Raw genomic sequence first — 22162 nt, forward strand, 5'->3', positions numbered from 1 at the left:
AGAAAGGGAGGGGGTCAGATGCAATTAATCCAGCCAACAACATGAGGTTCAGGTAGGGGGTGAAAGGCCTTTGCCTTTCGCCCAGCAAACTTTAAAAACAGAGAAGGAAGGGAAGAGGAAGGGAAAGAGATGAGAAAGGGAAAGAAAAAAAAAAGAGGAAGAAGAAAGGTAGGGGAGATCAGTTGCGATTTTTCCCGTCATAAAGGTGTGGATCGGGGGCAAAAGGCCCTTGTCTCCCCCTCCCCCCTCAGCAAGAGAGAGAGAGAGAGAGATAAAGAAGGGAGGGAGGGAATGGGAAAGAGGAGAGAAAGGGAAAGAAAATAAAGAGTAAGAGGAAAAGAAAAGGGGAAAAGATATGGTTTCGTTCTCATCTCGCCTCCGCCAAACGAGACCAAGCACCAGATACGCCACTAGACACCACTGGCGTAATAATTCGAAGGGGGCAGCCTCCCCCTTAAATGGTTTATTTCTAATTCGATTTCAGTGATTTACAAATGTTGTAAAATGACATAATTTTTTAGTAAATTATACTGTTTTATGAGTTTGTTGGAAAATGACGAATTCCGAAAGTTACAGTCAGGCGAGATATATGTTTATTTTGAGGTCTGCACGTCAAGGCTCGCGGAACATAAATTGGTGTGGAGTTTAGGGGCGGAGCCCCCAGAAGCTCAGGGGCAATGGGCATTTATTACGTTCAGATGAGCATATTTTGATACCTTATTATGACACGGGTAGGTCACGAATTGGCGTGGGGTCCAGGGGCTGAGCCCCAGGAAACTCAGGGGCTATCGGGGCATTCATTACGTTCAGATGAGCATATTTTGATACCCCGGAAACTCAGGGGTTTTTAGGCATTTTATAACGGTCAGATAAGCATTCAGGGGCACACCTTAGGGCCCTTGGTGGGGTCAAGAGGGTGAAGCCTCTGAAATTTCATTTAATTACGGTCAGTTGATCATATTTTGAGACTTCATTATTTTGTGACACTGGCAGGTAACAATTTATTTTTCTTACTTTCTCCCTACTTCTCTTGAATATACTTTTTCAAAATAGTGAGGGGACCCATGCCCCCGAGCCCCGCTGTGCCGCTAGCCTTGACATGTAGACCTCTAAATAAGCATACTTCTCGCCTGACTGTAACTTTGGGAATTCGTCATTTTCCAACAAACTCATAAAACAGTATAATTTACTAAAAGTTATGTCATTTCACAACTTTTGTAAATCACTGAAATCGAATTAGAAATAAACCTCGTTTTATTCTTATTTGGGGGAGTACGCCAGTAGAGTCCAGTGGCGTATATGGCGCTTGGTCTCGCTTGGGGGGGGGGGGGGGGAGAGCGCAAAAGCACATCTTTCCCCCTTTTCTTTTCTTCTTCCTCTTTGTTTTATTTCACTTTCTCTCCTCTTTCCCTTCCCCGACCTTCCTTCTCTCTCTCCCTCTCTCTCTTTTTTTTTGCTGAGGGGGGAGGGGAGGCAAGGGCATTTCGGCCCCGCGATCAACACGTCATTGGCTGGATTAATTGCAAGTGATCTTCTCTCCTTTTCACCCTTTTCTTTTTCTTCTTTCTCTTTTTTTCTGTCCCTTATCGCTTTCCTCTTTTCCTTTCCCTTCCTCCTCTCTTCCTTTTTTGGGGGCGAAGGAGGGCTGGAGGGGAAGGCAATGCCTTTTCCCCCTCCCCCGATCCCCTTCTTTTACCTCTTTTCTTATCTTCTTTTTCTTCTTTCTTTCCTTTCTCTCCTCTTTCCCTTATTTTCCTTAATCTCTCTCTTTTTTTGTGGGGGGGGGGGAGGCCCCTCGCCCCTCCGACGCCTGGTAGCACACACTTTAGCAGTCATGCAGTCAGGTAAAACAAACACTATTTTTTTGTTTTAATCTGAGAATGTATACTATTATCTAAATCTATTAAGAATAAATCATTGTCAAAATCATTCCATAAACTGGGGTAAATAGGCCACCTTTATAACCAACATCTTATTATTATAATTTGATTGCAAGGACCTCAGGGAGAACAGCATAAATATTGATGAGGCTACCCTGGGTAAAGAAGACTGTATTATTATTATTATTATTATTATTGTTTTTTTATTATTACACATATCTTAAACATTCAAATATTTAAAAAAAACAAAGAACAGAAGTATAAAGTAGAAAAAATGATACAAAATGTACAAATGAAGATACTATCATCCACCCCCCCCCCCCATCATCAGTTATTATTTCCAATCAGCGTTAAACAAACACGTAGAGTTATGTAAATATATATTTACGCGTACGTAATATATAAACACTATCAATTATTTCAAATATTATAGAACTCAAACAGTAAATCATATTGGGATTGCATTACCCCGTTGTACGCTACATGACGCGAAAACCTTCAAGGCCCGAGAGTGTCCAAGCTCCCTATCCCCCAACAAGACACAATTTTAAAGTGCCCCCCCCCCCCCCTCTCCGAGCAGTAACTAGGCTTGTAGTCCGGTCAGCTCCGTCTGGTATCCTGAGGTTTTGAGAATTCCAGTGTCATGGACAAACGAAAATCTTGAAAATTTTCATTGGCTAAAATTATTGTATAGTTTCTGGGTGCCTGGAGATGGTAGATCCATAAGTTCTAATAAAAGCTCCGTTCACATATGCCTTCCGGTCACAAAACCGTATCTTATTTAGCTAAAAATCTTGAAAATCTAAATTCCTTACTTATTTGGAAAATATATCGTGCAATATTGTATATTTACGAAAAGCTTGAATGTGGTATAACCTAAAGGGTAAATCCACTTTAAAATAATTCGCTTTCAATAGATGCAGAAAAACAAGAGGAGCAGAGCAAAAAAAAATAAGGAAGTTATGATTTTTTTTTTTAAATATGAAAAACTATGGAACAATGGAAATCACTACACAAATTGCCAATTTGGTTATCAGTTTGTGACGCCATTGCCTCACTATTTATCAATTGCTTTATATATTTTTATCCCATTAATTCCCCTCTTTATACCCAAAACTTGATTTCCCCATGCCTTTGCCCAGGTTATATGATTTGTATCGTATTGCGGGCATGACATTTCACAATATCTTTTATAAACTTTGAAGAATTGAAACTATTTTCAGAATATTGTATATTCATAATTATTGACTTTTATATAAATAAATTTTCAGAATTCACATTTTTCATGATTTAACTGAAAACAATTACTCTAAATTAGATTATTAGTGCATCCACACAAAAACATATTATTATCAATATGACTTGGATGCTGGTGTTAGAAGATGAGATTCTCAGGGGGAAAGTGAGAAATGTATATTACCAATAGAAAGAAAACAATTAGAGGAAAGCGAGGCAATGACGTCAGGCGCGGATCCAGGGGAGCCGAGCGGTCCTTGCCCCCCCCCCCCCCCCGCAAAAAGAGAGAGAGAGAGAGAGAGAGATAGAATGAAAAGAAGGGAAAGAGGAGAGAAAGGAAAAGAAAGAAGAGGAAGAAGAAAAGAAAAAGAGAGGGAGGAAGAGATCGGGGTTGAAAGGGCCTTGCCTCCCAGGCTGTTCCCCCTCCCCCCCCCCCCCCAAAAAAAAAGAGAGAGAGAGAGAGAGAGAGAGAGAAGAAAGGAAAAGGGAAAGAGGAGAGCTAAAAGGAACAAAAAGAGGAAGAAGAAAAGAAAAGGGTGAAAAGAAGGGAGATCAGTTGCTGCTAATCCCGCCAACAGCGTGCGGAGCGGGATGGGGGCGGAAAGGCCCTAGCCCCCCCCCCCCCCCCCGGACAACCTATTAGAGAGAAAAGGAAGGGAAGGGAAAGGTAAAGAGGAGAGAAAGGGAAAGACAAAAAAAAGAGAAAGAAGAAAGGTAGGGGAGATCAGTTGCGATTTTTTCCCGCCAACAAGGTGTAACGGAGGGGGGCCGGGGGCACTGGTGTACTGATAGGGGGCGGGGGCGGCTTGGTGGAAACGTGGTTTATTTCTAATTCCATAACGGTGGTTTACAAATAATGCTAAAATGACATAATTTTTCCGAGATTTGTCCTTACTTTTTAGTAAATTACCTATATTTTTACATGCGTTTGTTGGAAAATTACAAATTCCTAAATTTACAGCCAGGCAAGAAATAAGCTTCTTGAGGTGCCTACATGTCAGGGCGCGAGGAACGGCGGGGATCGGGAGCCTCGAGCTCCCCCCCCCCCACACACACTTAACCAAAAAAGTATATTAAAGAGAAATAGAAAGAAAGGGAGCAAGAAAGAAAGAATGGTTAACTGCCAGTGGCACAAAATAATGAGGTATGAAAATATGTTCATCTGACCGTGATTAAATGCCTATAAAACCCCCTAAGCTTTCGGGGACTCTGCCCCCTGGATTCCACCTAGGGCCCTAAGGCGGGCCCTTAGATGCTCATCTAACGGTGATTTATTGCCTTAAACCCCTGAGCTTCCGGGGCCGGGGTGGGGCAGTGGGGGCGGTCCTCCCTTAAACGCTGGCCCCAAAAACAAAAAAAATAGAGAGAGGAGAGAAAAGGAAGAGGACGTAGGAAGAAAAAGGAGCAGACAAAGAAAATTTTTGAAGGATTAAAATAAGAGTCGAGAACGGTACAACGAATCGTCTTCTTTCTATAATGATTTAATGAAACGTAAAAGCTTCCGCGCTTCGCGCAGGAGGGGGGGGGGGCTGAATTTAGACGAGGATTAAGAGACGAGAACGGTACAACGAATCGTCTTCTTTCTCTAATAATTTATTGAAACTTCAAAGCTTCCGCGCTTCGTGGAGGAGGGAGGAGAAGCTCGCCCGTCCCTGTACCCACCCCCTATTACGTCACTGCTGGTCACCATTACGTACCAATATTTGGCTCGCATAATTTCAAATTTGGGCCCCCCCCCCCCCAAGAAATCCTGGATCCGCGCCTGAATGACGTAACAGACTCATGAGTGAGTTGCCAATTTGTCTTGTGATTTTCAAAGTTTTTTATGGTTAAAAATTAAAAACTTTCTTATTAGTTATCCGATTTTTCAAACTTTTAGTTTGATTGGTTTGTTATTAATAGTTGAAGTGGACTTGCCCTTTAAGTCCATACAACTCCCTCTCTGTCGATTCCTTCCTTTGCTGTGGGTTAGGGGCATGATACATCAGCTCCTAGATGGCAACGCTGTTACACCCAACCGCCCCCCCCCCCGTGAAACACACACAGGCTACGCCATCTATGAACTACTTAAACGAAAATTGTCGGTAATATGTACTTGCACTAAGTGGTCAGACAGATGGGGGGGGGGGGGTTGGCCCGGGATGATGGTTCGCGTTTAAGGGTCGCTATTCATAACATGGGTTGAGGGTCGCTTTTCATTAACAATTAAATGAAAATTAAATTAGCAATAAACAAAATGATTATAAGAAAGCGAAATAATGGATAAGGAACACCCCACGTCTGTGGCGTAGGCGCAAGGGGGGGGGGATCGCCACGTGGCCCCGAATATTTGTAGAAAACATTTATTGAAAACGTACATTTCTGAACAAATAAAGAAAAAAGGCGTGCCCCAATAATGTACGCGACCCATCATCCTGCCCCTCCACCCCGCAAAAAAAAAATCATTACGACCACGCTGCGCCATTCGGTCCACCCTCCCCACAGTATTTCCTTGGTACGAGTAAACAGCGGGGCTAGGGTACGTCGCCGCCCCCAGAAATTAAAAAAAGAAAAGAAAATGCAATAAATTATCAATAATTTATTGCATTTGGCCCCGACCCCTAACATAACAACATTCTCTATGTGGGCATGCCTTGAACCATAGTGCATGGTCCTACAGAGTTCCTATTGAACTAACATCTACATTATTATATGAACAGTTTCATTATCAAATCGAATAAACACTTACATACAGATAATGTTATATATGTTTCGTTCTTATACAGATCATATTCATACCTAATATGGTGATCAGGGGCGTCGCTATACCTTTTTCAGAGGGGGGGGGGGGGTGTAGAGGCCAACGATTAACGATATAACTAGCCACCAATTACCGACAAAATTAAATTTCCAATATCTACAAAATTAACCCTATAAACCCGGGGCCGAAGACTAAATTGTGTTTCCTATGGACTATCTATAGTACTTGCGTGTGCGCAAATGGTCATTTTCCACGACGACACAAATATACGAATTATTTCGTCAACTTAGTCAGCATTCATAGCTATATATTTTAATGCAGACACGGAGCTAGGATCTTATTTTAGGGAGGGGCGGTAGTGAGCAAATGAATCACTTAAAGGGCGCGGGGGTGTGGCGGGAAAGGCCTCCCGCGCGAAGCGCGGAAGCTTAGACGTTTTTCTTAAATTATAAGGAAAAGAAGACGATTTATTGTACCGTTCTCGACTGTTAATCCTTGTCTGAATGAAGTTCCCCCCCCCCCCCCCCTCCCGCGCGAAGCGCGAAAGCTTTGACGTTTCATCAAATTATTATGAAAAGAAGACGATTTGCTGTACCGTTCTCGACTGTTAATCCTTGTCTGAATTCAGTTTCTTCCGCGCGGAAGCTTTGGCGTTTCATTAAATTATTATAGAAAGTAGACGATTCGTTGAACCGTGCTCGACTCTTAATCCTTGTCTGAATTCAGTTTCTCAGGTAGCTTTGACGTTTCATTAAATTATGAGAAAGAAGACGATTCGTTGTACCGTTTTCGACTCTTAATAGGCCCTAATTGTCTGAATTCAGTTTCCCCTTTAGCGCTATAAGCGCGGAAGCTTTGACGATTCTTTAAAATATTAGAGAAAGAAGACGATTCGTTGTATCGTTCTTGTCTCGTCTAAATGAAGTTTTCCCCTTCCCAGCGAAGGGCGGAATTTTTGGCGTTTCATCACAATATAGAGAAAAGAAAACGATTCGTCGTACCGTTGTTGACTCTTAAACCTTGTTTGAATTCAGTCTCTCCGAAAATTTCAAACCTCTAATTTCTTTAGCTGATTTAATAGGAAATTGAAACTTCGAGAAAATACAAGTATAGTAGTTGTCGTCACTCTCGCAGTCGTCACAGCGGATAAAAAGTCACAGTTCGTAGGGAAAAAAACTTGTCGGCCGTATGGCAAGCCGTTTTAACATTTATTCATGTTTCTAGATATCAAGAATTCTATTCTTGATATCAAAAAATGAATTCTTTATATCAAGAAATATGTTTAAATGATAAAACGGCTTGCCATACGGCCGACCGGCAATATACATCTCACCGACTTCAAACTTCTGCATTGATATAGTACACGAGGATCGAGCAAGAATACCGACACAGCTATAGCTGACCCGACACAGCAACATATTTACCCATGTCTTTCTTGCTCCCTCGACGAGACGACTCCACCCAACAAGCCCTTCTCTCTTTTACTCCCACTCCTCCTCTCTCAGGCTCTTACCTCCACTCTTTCTCCTTTCTTTCATCCCCCGTTTCTTTTTTTTCCCTTTTACTCTTTTTTTCTTCTTTTTTTCCTTTTCTTTATTTTCTTTCTTTTCTTTTCTTTCCCCTCCTCCCTCTTTTTCTTTTTTCTCTTTCTTTCTTTTCCTTTCTTTCCTTTCTTTTCCTTTCTTTCCTTTCTTTTCCTTTCTTTCCTTTCTTTTCCTTTCTTTCTTTTCTTTTCCTTTCTTTTTTTCTTTTCTTTCCCTTTCCCTCTCTTTTTCCCCCTCCCCCTTTTCTCTTTTTTCCCGACGGCAGCGCAATTTGTCCGACAATATCCTGCCAGGTGGGGGGGGGGGGGGTATCGCACCCCACCCCCCCCCCCCCCTTTGCAGATCCGACGCCCCTGATGGTGATTCGTTATACCCTAACTCTAAATAAAACCTTCATTGTGCCTAGGCAATCTCATCTAAACGTGCTAATCTATTATCCTCTCAGATTTAGAAATAATAATACTAACATAGAAATATGTTGTATTCCTCCAGCACACAACTCATACATAATCTCAGGTGTAAATATCGTTTTAGGAAAACGAGCTTATCAATCAATACTGCAATCTGCATGTGATTCACCTATAATTATTGCACTATTATTATGCTTCGACTACCCATATGACATATAACATAGAAATATAAAGGAATAATCATAAACTATATACAAGACAAGAAATATAGACTAAAGAATATTGATTGTCTCTAAGCAATGTGATAACTTCCACTTATGCAATATACAGCAATACATGTTGTATTATAAACCAATAAACATCCAAACATCAACCCTTAAATACAATTAGGCCTATGGGATAATTATGAGCAGGTGTATTCGATTGAAAACTACCAAATAATAATGGTCAGACAATCCCTTGTGCCAAGCAAATGCAAACTCTTCACAGTATTCTGAGCTCTTAAGCAAACATGCCTCCTATCACTAATCCCCCTGTCCTTGCCCAATGGAGAGTGTTGCTCAACAACACAACATTAACGAGAATATTGGGGAAGAAAGGGAGAGAAAGAGAGAGTGTGTGTGTGTTCCCCTACCACGAGTGAGGTTGACCTCTGCACAGACTGACCCAAGATAGATAAGGGAGAGTTGGAAGAGGGGGAGAGATCTACTCTGTTGTTCCAACACTATGTATCTACACTGGATCATACACATTATCACAATGGCACTGTTGCATAGTATATCACCTAATTTACAATTAGAGTAGGTTCTGAATGATAGATTTTAAATCTGGAACTACCATTCATGATATTAGACTTACCTTTTCTTTATCAACCCTAGACTAGCTTTATAGTATTTACAAACTCCAATACTAGGTGGAGGATAAACGTTCATATAGCAGTTCGGTACCTCGTTTATAATTTGACATAGTTACTATTCTTTGCATCAGAAAGTTCAACCTCAATGGAAGTACTCGTACAATGTATACTTCTGTTCTGACATAGAAATCAAAGTCAATACTTTTAAGAACGGTAAGAGTACCACGTGCATCGATCACCACGTGCCCGGCACATTTTTGCTTGCCTGCGCTGCATGCACTCACCGTACACACACATTAAACTCCATATCAAACAAGGTATCTGATTGGTCGATCAATTCCAGACGCATGCGCAGTAAACAGCATCCGTCTGCAAAAGGGCACACGTGTGCTAATAAAGTAACAGGCGTGTGCTATCGCACCTTGCACGCGCCTGCTAAATAACAGGCGGTGATTGGTCAATTTAGCAGACGTGTGCCGCGTTCCTTACGTCTGGGGCACGTGAATAAAGTCACCAACGGCTTTCCATATGCTAAAGTGTGTGTACGTACGTGTATATGCGATGACGGAAAGAAGAAAGTCACACGCGAATACACACACCATTTAGGAATAGACTTGAGAGGGCGACAGAGTTATTTATTCAGAGTGGATTGTTGAAAAGGGTTGACTGTTCAACCTGAGGACTTAATTGTTTTGTTTTTTTTATAAATAATTTCAGGAGGAAATCGTTTTGTCACTCGACATGCTAGCCACCGTCATCACAGTGGAATCAACATCATCACCCCCATCGCAGCCACAGTTACCAACACCACTATCACCACCAAAGCATCATCATCACCACCAACACCGCCAGTATCACAACCACCAACATCACCAGCTCATCGTCATCACCACCACCATCACCACCAGTAAGATCGCCACTACCACCGTCATCACCTCCACCATCATCATCACCACCACCACCATCCCCGCCACCACTACCAGTAACGACACCATCCGCCACCAGCTCATCGTTACCAACACTACCATGACCACCACCATCGTCACCACCACCACCAGTAACATCGCCACTACGATCATCACCACCACCACCATCATCGCCACCATCGTCGGCTCATTGTAATCAACACCATCACCTCCATCACAAGTGACTCGACATTTGCTCTTGCGACACCCCTCAGTTATCACAAGCGGGTTGGGGGGGGGGCGGCTGACATCGTTTGCCCTCATCGTTTTTGTTGTCCCTTTTCTTCCACTTTTCTTTTGTTTCCATACAAATATTTTGCAACAAAAATTTCAGTCAAACATCTTGTAAAGGTATCTTCCCATGATTCCCCACATAATTGGATAATTCCTTTAATTAATTGAACTGGCATGAATAAACCAGGGAGATGTTTTGCCTGAATGAACGTAGTATAATCGAAGGCCACATGGGTATGCCTATATGAAGAGGCAAGTGTAGGCATCTTCTGTTGCATCTTCTGAAGGGGAGTGAAAAGGTATAACAGCGAACTGTCTGATGAGATGGGAGATGATTCTTTGAAGAACGGTACCATTTTACGCCTTTATGGCTCTCAGCAGAATTATCAATGCATGATGCCATCTTGCTCCTTACCAAACTGAGCTTCAAAGTATCCGACAATAAATTTAGAATTGGAAAGCACAGGGTCAGGACAGTGGGGTCCGGTAACATGATTACGTAATCCTGTACTTGACAATGGACCATGGACGACTGAACGGGAATCAGTTAGGTTTCGACGAAAGCATGAAAGGCCGGGAGGGGCGCCAAAACCAGCGGTCTGTGGGCGAGCAACCCCCTTTTGTTTGATTACGTAATGGGCAGAATTGACCGCGGAAAGTTGTTTACGTGTCCTAAGATAGGGGGCATGCAGTGGAGGAAGTTGGTTTCATTCATAAAAGTGGCCGATCCGATATGAGCAGGGCGTAACCGTTCCTGGTGAGGTCTTTGAAGGAAGGAGTAAGCAAGTCCAAGACCAGAATGCAAGCAAAGAGGAACGATAGTTTCATCATTACTTTTGATGATGATGTTGCCTGGCGTTGCAGTAATTTCATGATTTAGACAACATAATTCTTTTTTTTTTGTAAATAAGGATGAGGCCCTAGACTGCCATTGCCTTCTCTTTCTCTCTCTTTTTTTCGTAGGTTGCATAATTATTTCCGAACTTCTCAAACGCCCAAATTTTTTTTTACTACTAACAAAATATATATCATCGCTGTGATATGCATGGCTTCCCGGTTTTACAACCCCCCCCCCCCACCCCCCCCCCCCCATAATAAGGAAATGTATGAATGATATTGATTCCTATCATGGCTAAAAAGGAATTTAATGATGGCAAAGACAAAACTTGTCTACAGGCAAGAAAAAGACATTAAGTTAAAAGGGGAAGAAGACAGTTGTATCCCCATCATGAAAGCTTGGAGAAACTTAAGGTGACTCACAATGGACGTCACACAATAGCCCCTATAACAATACTCTTCTTATTGATTTACATTTTTCACATTGTCGCTAATACGGAGCAGTCAATGGTAGCACTATTTGACGAACTAATGCCCCCATTCAGCGCCCCATGTACCACTTTACAAATTTATTTAAAGATTGAGGCAAGTGGCATTCTTGACTCCAGGCTCCCGCGCCCCGACGACAAGATAGCATGTCTTGCAGAAATTGACGTCATAAGAACAAGTTGAGGAATTTAATTGGCTTTCTAGCTATTTTTGAACAACAAACGGTATTGATTTTTGAAAGAAAAACTCCTACACTAAAGGGCATCGGTAAATAGGTCATTTACGTAATGCGAACCAAATTTAATGCACAAGTCTTTGTGAAGTGCCTCAATACAATATTTCATTCACCTGGTAAGAATAATAGTATATCAATAGACATAATCCAAACTGCATACATTAGTTGTTGCCAGGTTGGACAAACATTATGGCTTGACCTACTTAGCAACACTAATTGATTTATGCAGTTTGCATTCTGACAATTGAATTACTATTATTCTTATCAGGTGAATGAAATAATTATTATTTGGTTACATTACGAAAATGGTTTATTGTTTTGAATGGGAGGTGCCAAACCAAAGCCGAAATCCCCCCCCCCCCCCCCAACACAAAGCCACTCAGATCTTAATGTTTGCCGCCAGTGGTCAAAATATTTTCATATTTGCCGACATAATAAAGGTAAAAATATATAGTCCAATCGATTTTAGGAATTAGCCGACAAACCCTCTAAAATTAAAGATAGATTGGGTTTAATTTTTTTGAAGAGGGATGCTACCCCGCCCTCTTACATCATCCCTCCTCCCTGGCAGACATATTAGAATATTCTGATTTAGAGAACATACAGACTGAAATAATACGGACAAAACGCGGAGTTATCATGTTGAAATTATAGGCCGCATACTAGGCGCAGGGGCGTAGACAACGGGGGGGATGAGGGGGATGCATCCCCCCCACCTCACAAGGTGGGGGGGATGGCATGTACAATCATCCCCCCCCCCCCAGGTTTTGGGGAATGATATTTGCTTACTTAATAAGTTATAATGATGATAATAATAGTAATAATAATAATGATAACAATTATAATATTAATAATAATAATAATTATGATGATGATAATAATAATCCTCATCATTATTGTAATTGTGTTTATTGTTATTAGCCGCATTCACAAGGTGAAAGCCAATTCAGACGGTAAGAAAAAGAAAATCTTACAAGTATTTTGTGGTTATCTTGTGGTTTGGAAACCACAAGATAACCACAAGATTAAACAGGCGCGGATCTACGGGGGAGGTTTAGGGGGTTTAAATCCCCCCCTTGGGCGGCCCAAAAAACAAACACAAAAAAAAAGGGGAAAAAAAGAAAAGAAAAAAAAAAAGAAAAAAAAAGAAAAAAGAACGCACGCTGGAGAGAAACCCTTTCAAGTGCAAATATTGTGAGAAGATATTCAACTCATCTGGTAACTTAACCAAACACATGATAACTCTGGATATAACTGTGTATTTAACTGTTACTTGATTTAAAAAGACGTTATCATGCACTGCTTTTTATGGTCTCCATTGTGTTAATAGATGCCAGGAAAACATCACTTACGGGGTTCAAATAAACACCCCCAAAAAAAAATCGGCTCGCCGCTTCGCGGCTCGTGGACGATGCTCCGCATCGTCATTATTTTGGTCAACCCCCCCCCCTTAGCAAAAAGCTAGATCCGTCCCTGAGTCATCCCCCCAGGTGTACAAACCTGTCTACGCCACTGACTAGGCGGGATATAAATAGGGGCTGTACAGAAGTTTTTCTCATTTTAGTGAAAGTTTGAGCAATATCCGATTAAAAATTTCATAAGTTTCTTATTTTATTATCGGATTTTGCTCTAACCTGTTCCTCTCACGTTCTGCGTCTATTAAAACCTACCTCGATGGACTTTACCGATTGCTTTGCTGCTGCAGTTGGTATTTTTGTGCAAACTTGTCCAGATTTTGGGGCATGACATAATGCTAAAAGATGACCATTATCCCTTATCAAAGAGTGAGAAGGACGCTTCATACTCATATCCATGCGTTCCAAAGATTCATGGGGAGTAGCCTTATAATTGGGGGGGGTGGGAGTAGAGCCATGTTAACTCATCGAATGCAGAAGCGGATCCAGAATTTTTAAAGGGGAACACAAACCACGCAATTCCGAAAAGTTCATAATCAAGGGAAACGTTTTAAGAAGGGGTTTCGAAGGCGAGGTGGAGCGGGCGGGGATGGGGGGGGGGGGGGGCATGGGCAGCTCCAATGAATAAGCGTGAGACCGTTCCTTTTATCCCATCTATCTAAGACCGTCTTATCCCGATATAAAACGTTTCTTTTGTGAGGGTATTAATGTGATCCTGCTTTGTCTTTTTTCTTTAGGCCCTATTTAAAAGCCTACCTTATTTCAACAGTCAAGTTCTCCCGATGATTTTCTTATTCTTTTGGTCATCAAGTGCGGTCATGCAGTCCTGTGCAACACAATGAAACGCCGACGGAGATTTAATGAGTATTCAATAATGAAAACTTTAGAAGGAATTCAGTTCGGGTAAATGGGTTTTCAGTGAAAATGGGGGGTAATGAAACGCAAGCGCAAGAAAAGCAAAATGTCTTAAAATCTCTATTGAATCTTGGGGGACAAAAGAAGCTTCATTATCATAAAAGACAACGGTTGGCCGCTAGATTTAAGTTATCCAGTTTACTGAAATGGGAGGCTTACGCTTTCGGAATGCTATTATATAGGAGTAGAACGATTTTGAATTGGGGAGGGAATGGATGTGGGGGGGGGGCATGGTGGGTGCACTCAGGTAGAAACACTGATTTCTTTTTCGTAGAGATCAGTGGACAGGGACCCCTTGTACCTCTTTTCTCTTAATCTCAACGAAGCACTTTTTAAAAAGCATGTGGAAAAGATTGATTTACCTTTTTACACTCTCCTTCATCCCTTAAGAAACCCCCTTTTTTTAGTCGGCGTGATTTAATGTCATCCAGCGATTAACCATTAATGTCTGCTGACCTATTATTAGTAAAAGCTGTTAATACAATTTTTAAGTAAATTGCGAACGAAGAAAACATTTCATCTTTGTAAAATTATATGATTGGTGTAATTTCAAAATTATTAAGAAGTAGGCATATATTTTGTCCTTATGATGCACAGATATGAAAAGAGAACCTCTGGCGGCCGAATAAGCTCAATTTGCTTACAGTAACAGATAGCAATCAGAGGAACAAGATGGAAAGACAAGGAAATGTCAAACAGTAAGAAAATTATGGCATTTTTGTTGATATAAAGCTCGCTATTGATGAATTGGTTACTCGGAAATGAGTTGTGATGTCATTCCCTTTCTATTTACGAAATTGTTTTGCTCATTTTTATAAACATGATTTCCCAGTTGTCCTCAAGAATCCGATTTCCGCACGTTTATAGACTAGATTGTACGGATTCATGTTATTGTATGTGTTCATCTTAAACTTAAAGATAATACAGAGTTTTGGTATAGCGTCGTGAATTTGGTTCAAATGAACATATTGGAAGCATATGCGATTTTACAATATTCAATGATCGTTGTCGCGGTTGAAATCGAGTCTAATGGATGAAATGGTGAATAATAAACTCTTTATGTTGTATAGCGCCCTCTCGAGACTGAATTTACTTTAGCTTTAAAACAACGTTTCTTGACTACAAGCGACCGATTTGATATTCCCGTTTGAAAATTTTATATAAGAACTGCATATTTTCATGGTCGCAGCTACCACGGAATGGCCTTAAGCCATATTTGAAATATACAGGTAATTTCTGTCATTAACCAAGTCGATAATTATCAGCCGAGAAATCGTGATTTCATTTGCAAATACATCAGTCTATCTTTCAGCTACTGAGAAATTTGTTCATCATGCTTTTTCGATTCCCTCACGCTCCTATCTTTGTTACTGTATTCTCTATCAGCTAATGTTTTTTAGTTCGGATACCAGCGCTTCATATATAAATAATTCTTCTTCTTATTATTATTATAATCATTATTATTGTTGTTTATATTATCAATATCATTATCATCATCATTATCATTATTGTTTGTTATCAATATTATTATCATCATTATTGTAAATACCAAACTTGTTTAAATGTTCATTCAAAATCAATTTGAAGTCAAAGCGATCATGATAATATTCTGACAATTTAAACAGAATTGATGTTTAAATTCTGTATCATTCATGAATATTTTTCTTGGTCTCAGATTTTGTTAATATACATTTCTAATGTAAAGAGAAATACCACTTACCGGTATATGAGTGCACAAATGCAAAAACGTACATTCAAATATAATGGTCAATTTTGTACAGAAAAGCCATTGAATGGATAGTTAAGTTTTGTTGCAGAGGGCGCTACACAATTTTTGTTTGTTAGTGAGATAATGCAAATGTGAATGTCAAATTTGAAAGAACATACAATTTTAATGACAAATCATCTTTGTTTGAACAAAACGGTTCTGAGACGGCTGAAATATCCATAAATATAATGATTTTATAAAATTTGTGGTGCCCATTAATTAATTAACGGTCACCATATTTTTTTGACAGTGGAGCTGAGTTGGTATGATCGTGTTGGCTAAATTTCACACATTTTTGGGTCTACAATTACCTTCATAGCATTTTTAGGTCCTAAAAGGGCACTAGAAATGTCATGAATGAGAAAAAGAGCAATAACCATAAACTTTGAAGGCATTTGCGGTATGAAAACAGAACTCAACTATCCCTTTAAGTCAATACCTTGTCTTTTCCACCCGAGGCATTTATTTACAGAAACAAAGCACACAGTTTGAACAAATTCGTTTGGATAGTGTTTTTACTTTTAAATTCAATTTCATGTACATAGCAATAACTATGATCATAAATAATATTTTATAATTCTGATAATGTACAGATGGGAAAGGTTTAAAACAGTGAAGATAGTGGAATATATATATATATGCAACAAGATCAAAAAATATTAATATATCTACTTCAACACCCTATTACACTGCCACAGAAATCGTATTTAAATTATGTACTACTGGGGGGCGTTTCACAAAACTTGTCATCAGTGACAAACAACAGTTTTTGTTATAAGCTACTGAAATCCTTGCTTCTGATTGGTTATCAGCAGATTTGTCACTGATTTGTGTAATTTGTCATTGAAAGAAGGTTTTGTGAAATGGGTCCTTATGTCAAGAGTCTCAAGACATTTCACAAGGCATTTAAAATCACTTTAGGTTTTTTTTCTTTTTCTTTTTGAAAGTTTTTACAATCATGTTATAAGGCCTTTTAATGCTTTCAAAACAGAAATATGGCACCAAATAAAAGCTGTGAATCATCATCATATGGTTTTAAAATATTAATGTGTTTACTGATGGTTAACTTTTCAGACTTACAGAAAACAAAACCAAATATTTTGTAGCATGGTAATAACAGTTTCTTCTAACGGTACTTAAGTGTCTGAGATTGCAACGAAGGAGAACTATGGCTTCATTTTTATATGATGGGGTACACTTATATGAACACATTTGGGTAACTGCCTGCATGACAGAAGAAAGGTGAGCGAAAACAATAAACAGATCAGAGATGATTGCAAAGTTACTAATGAATTAACATTTGAGCCTTTTTTTATAATGAGTATGGACAATAATATCATAACTAAAGCCTCTCAAAAATATTGGAAGCCCAACAAATTTGATTGCAAAAATTCACTTGAATTGTGTAATGATGTGAAAGAGGATGTCATTTAAAACTCATCTCTGCAAGGATTTTTTGAATATATATCTTTAAAGATGAATATTGATGATGGAATACAAAATTTAGATTTTTGTGTACAACTCAAGACCCAATTTTTCAATTCTTTCATCAATATTCGTCTTCAAACACATTTATTCTGAAAATGTTTACAGAGTTGAGTGTTAAATGACATCCTCTTTCACATCAATACAAAATTTAAGTGAAATTTTGCCATCACATTTTTTTAGTGAACTTGGGGCTTCCAACAGTGAGTTTAGAGGGGGTTTAAATACAACCATTTCCCCCCCTTCAATTTTGAAGAAAGCATGAAATATGAAGCCTATAAATCAGCCTCTTATATATTGGACAGTGTCTGGCATTTCAAAATCACAGGGGAAGGCCTAAAGTTACTTAAGAATGTATTTTAAAGAAAATTTGTCACCCAGTCTTTCTTCATATTGGTTGTTCTAAAACACGTCAGTTAAACATTTTGTAATGGATTAAGTGAATGCTAAGTAGGAGCTTAACAAAAATGATATTATGTGTTTGTCATGGTAATATTCTAAAATATTTTGTGGAGGCAACTATGCTAAAATTCATACAAACACAACTAAATTGTACAACACGAAGATAAGATGTATACAACATAATCATACACACACAGTGGTATATAGCATAGGTCCAGCAACTGTGTGTGTGTGTGGGGGGGGGGACTGTTGGTGGTGGGGGGACTGTTGGTGGTGGGGGAGGGGTGGAGGAGGGGGTGGAGGAGGGGGTGGAAGGAGGGATCTACCAGGGGGACAAGGCCATCGAGTGGGGCAAGGGCGTGAAAGGGTGTGCATTTATTTTCACACTGTCTCTCCAACATTTTATTTCTCTCCACCCTCTTTCCAATTTGTTCTTCCGTTGTGAAGGGAGGGGAGGGGGGGGGGGGGGGGACATCCTCCTGCCCCCACCCCCTGTATCTACACCACTGCATGAAAGGTGTGTCATGGTCTTGTGGCATATTCTTGTCTGTGCAAGGCATTACTGATGGTGAGTGCAGAAGATAGAAGCTGTATAGTTAACCCGTTCAACTCTGCATCTAATGATGGCCTGTGAGAAAATGAACACGAAGACAAATATGAGAGAAAGACAATGACAGGGAGAGAGATAGGGAGAAAGGGAGAGAGAGGAAGAGAGAGAGAGAGAGAGAGAGAGAGAGAGAGAGAGAGAGAGTGAGAGAGAGAGAGAGAGAGAGAGAGAGAGAAAGATAGAGATGGAAATAGGTAGACAAGAGAATTAAGAAAGAAAGAAAAGAGGAAAGTAGGAAAATGAGGCAATAGCACCACACAAGATCAATTCTGCACCAAAAACATATCAAGTATATTTTACATTAAACTACCAAATCATCTACTTATTTATCAATTCAATGATACACATTACAATTGTGAATAACATTTATTATTTCATCTATTCATTTTTTTTTCTTTGGGGGGGGGGGGGTCCATTCCAAATGAAATAATGGAGAATATATACATGTATCAGGAAAAAAGTGGGGATATATTGTAGAGCAATAGTGAGGATGACAAAGAATATGACAGAAATTGAGAGATACATAGAAACTTACATATACATATATATATACAATGCGTCCAAGAAAAAACGAAACCGAGAATTATCAATGTTTTATCATAACTTAATCACATTTATAATTAAGAAATGACACATACTTGTAAAGCTTAGATCCTCCTCTTTCATTTGATGCAACTCATAAAATGCATATTTCATGCATCAATAATTCTTGGTTTTGTTTTTTTTCTGGGACGCACTGTATATATATATAGAGAGAGAGAGAGAGAGAGAGAGAGAGATAGAGAGAGAGAAAGAGAATTTATAAAACAAAAGGATCTTTTACCCATTACTAGATTCTAGGCTTGGTATAAAGTGCACTGACCCCTCATCATGTATACTGGCTGTAGACGTTGACATGGCTTCACTATTGCAAACAAAAAACAAAAAATATTCAGTAAAAATATGTTCACGAAAAACATTCTGTCCCATCACATACTTCTACTATGATCACAACATAACATCAAGAAATATAGCAAGTATTCATTTCCATGTGAGTCACAATATTTTGGAATAATCGATAAGATAAATAAACATATTTTTTACTTCTGAAATTATCACTGATTTTTATCACAAAATGCGTATGACTTATTTAAAAATGAACATATGACAGTAAGTTTTAAAATTGGAAAGACAACTTTTCAAATGATTTTATCATAAAATGTGCGCAGATAATGCAAATGTAGATAATATTGTCAGTACCAAATTATTGGTAAACTTACATTTTTTGTTGATCTGATGAGTTCTGGAAAAGGTCTGTATAAATAAGAGAAATAATCAAACATCACAGGTTTAGGCTAATTTAGTGTAACCTGCCACTATTATGATTGTAAGTGTGTATGTTTTGTCATAAAAAATGCAGATTATTAAATATGAAATATTTTGCAAATAAAAGTGAAGTCAGAGGATTATATGTAGATTTTTTTTTTTTTTTTTTAAACCACAGAAAGAAAGAAAGGAGGTAAAACAAAATATATCTTTTAGTTTGGCCAGAAAATTGCTAGGATATTTTTGTGCCCTTCCTCCAACACGTGAGCAAATAGAAATGAAAGAGTCATTTTGATTTTCAGTGGAGGGTGACAGACAAGTCTAGCAATTGAAAATCAGTTTGATTGTTAAATAACAGATCTTTGATAGACAGTGATGAATGTTCCATAATGGCAAATTAAAGAAAAAAAGAAAAGATAAAATGTTATATGAATCTCTAATTTTATCTTGCATGTCACTTGCTGATCAACCTGAATTTGGATAATAACAATTATTTTTTTAAAAAAGGAGGGGGGGGGGGGGGAAGAAAGAAAAGAAGAAGAAAAAAATAGAGAAAGTAGAAAAGGATGATTGGTCCCATATGACATTGGAATGGTTTATTGCCATTTGGTCTACACCCAGCCCATCTACTATCCACATGGTCTAATAATCATTTTGTCTATTTATCATTTGGTCTAATGACCAATTAATGTAATTGTCATTTGGTCTAATCTGCAATAAGTCTACTACCCATTTGGTCTATTGCTCATTTAGTTTAATTTCCAGTCGGTCTGATTCCCAGTTTGTCTAATAATAAACATGAAATTATTATTGGACTAACTGGTAGTACATGAACTGGTTGTAGACCAAATGGCAATTCATCATGTTGTGATGGTTTAATGGAGATGGCCTACCTGAAGACCACATCTCTTGTGAGCCGGGGTTATGAGGCACTGTTTGGCATGGACTATGACCAGAGGACTGCAGAGATAGAACAAGGGAAGGGGATTGGGAAGGGAAAAGAAAACAGAGGAAAAGGGAATGAAAAAGAGAGGGAGAGAGACAATTAGAAAGAGAGAAAGAGACATATAGAATGAGGAGAGACCAAGAGAGAGAGAGAGAGAGAGAGAGGGGGATTTTTTGTAAAGAGGAAGAAAAATAAATATTAAAGAGAAAAAACAAGAGTAGAATTAGAAAAAATCAGAAAGAGGAAAAAGAAGAAGGGAGTGGTTAGACGAGTAAGAAAGAAACGAAAAGAAAGGAATGAAGGAGGAAAAACACAGTATGAGTTTTATGATAATAAAAAAGAAGTAGTAGAAGCACGCAATTATGAAGAAGAGTAAGTATGGAAAAAGCAGAAGCAGGGGTGAAGATTGAGTAAGTTGAGAATCATATCATTCTATTTTTTCATTACACAACCATTTACAAGCAGAATCACTGAATGAATTAAGGCATGTTAACACAATATTTAGTAAACTATTTTTAAACTGAAAACATATATGGTTGCATAGGAAATAAAATTCATTGCAAATGTACTATAATGAGGCATTCCACATTCTAAATAGATTTCATATTTTGGTTGGCCTTTGGGTTAAAAAGTTGAAACGGGGGCACTTTTTTTTTTGGGGGGGGGTGCAAACTTAGGATGCTGCTTTGGGATTTTTGTTGGGGGGAAGGGGCACTGGCTGGTCAAGTCCCCCTCACCTCCACCACTATTCTAACCTGTTCATCAGAAACCATATGTGAAGGGATCATTTTGGAGATTGATTCCTCCAGCTCTTGATTCCATAGCTCCCTGCACCGATGGTGCTGTTGACTAATCATGGAGTGGAGACTAGAACGGAAGACTTCAATCTCATCATCAACCTGACTATGAAGAGTTGACCCTGCAGGTGATAATAAAAACAACATTTAAAGCCTCACTGCACTACTTATAGCTACTTGCGCCCTCTATATAGCAAGCAATGCCTAATCGGTCTCTGTCGGTCCCCCATGATCCCCTTTTTCTCATGTTAATTGAGAGCTGATTTGATGAGATAACCACCTGTCAGTGACTTTGCAGGGAGGTCTAATCCCCCTGGCCAAACTAGTGCAGACGGGCTTTACGTCCAGATGTAATTTATCAGAAACCATGTTTGAAGGGATCATCTTTGAGAAGGATTCCAATAACTCTTGGTTCCAGCATCAGCACTGGTGGTGCTTTTGACTAATCATGGAGTAATGGAATGGAACACTACTATCCCATCATCCGTCTGACCTTGTAGCATGAATTTTTAAAGATCATTATTTACATAATATGAACTAAATTGATTTGGTTAACTTTGCTTCAGATTCTAAAAAAAATCCTGGAATTAGCTCATGTTGCAATCATAATTATAAACCTTTTGGTCATACATGAATCCCATGACTTTTACAAGCCAATCGCCTGTCTGATTATCAAGATATAACACTACAGTCTATTGGGAAAAAAAAGTATGATAAAACCGGTAACTCAAAGATTTTTAACTTCTTTGAGGCACATCATGATAATTTTGAAGCGCAATTTTGTTAGGGCTTCAATATAACACCATATCACAGACACTGCTAACACGTAGGGCTACTCATCTCAGATTTAACATTGTTAAACTATGGCTTTGATACACAGAGGTCATTACAGAATAGAAGCCATTCATTGCAACCTTTAAAACAAGAATAGTTTAATAATAATTTTCATCCTTTGCTTAAAAGGTTTCATATATTCTTGTTCTGTCACGACAAATTAAACCACAGGATCAGAACTTTGCATATGAGGGACGGTCCAAACTATTTTGTCCCATATTTACTCTGCACATCTCAGATGTTATTTTCGTTATTCAAATTT

At 39.0% G+C, this 22162-nt stretch overlaps 1 protein-coding gene across 1 annotated transcript in view; it reads right to left on the minus strand.

Moving 5' to 3' along the window:
* Nucleotides 1-20130: 20130 nt before the first annotated feature.
* The window catches only part of LOC105440097, a 6105-nt gene continuing 4073 nt past the window's right edge, over nucleotides 20131-22162 (minus strand). The window contains exons 4-5 of the mRNA XM_030994358.1: nucleotides 21025-21188; nucleotides 20131-20283 (exon numbers count right to left, since the gene is read on the minus strand). Of these exons, the coding sequence (XP_030850218.1) occupies nucleotides 20131-20283; nucleotides 21025-21188 (317 nt within the window). The remainder of the gene's footprint in view (nucleotides 20284-21024; nucleotides 21189-22162) is intronic.

Source organism: Strongylocentrotus purpuratus, unplaced genomic scaffold, assembly GCF_000002235.5.
Source record: "Strongylocentrotus purpuratus isolate Spur 01 unplaced genomic scaffold, Spur_5.0 spur5_scaffold_21, whole genome shotgun sequence".
Lineage (NCBI taxonomy): Eukaryota > Metazoa > Echinodermata > Echinoidea > Camarodonta > Strongylocentrotidae > Strongylocentrotus > Strongylocentrotus purpuratus.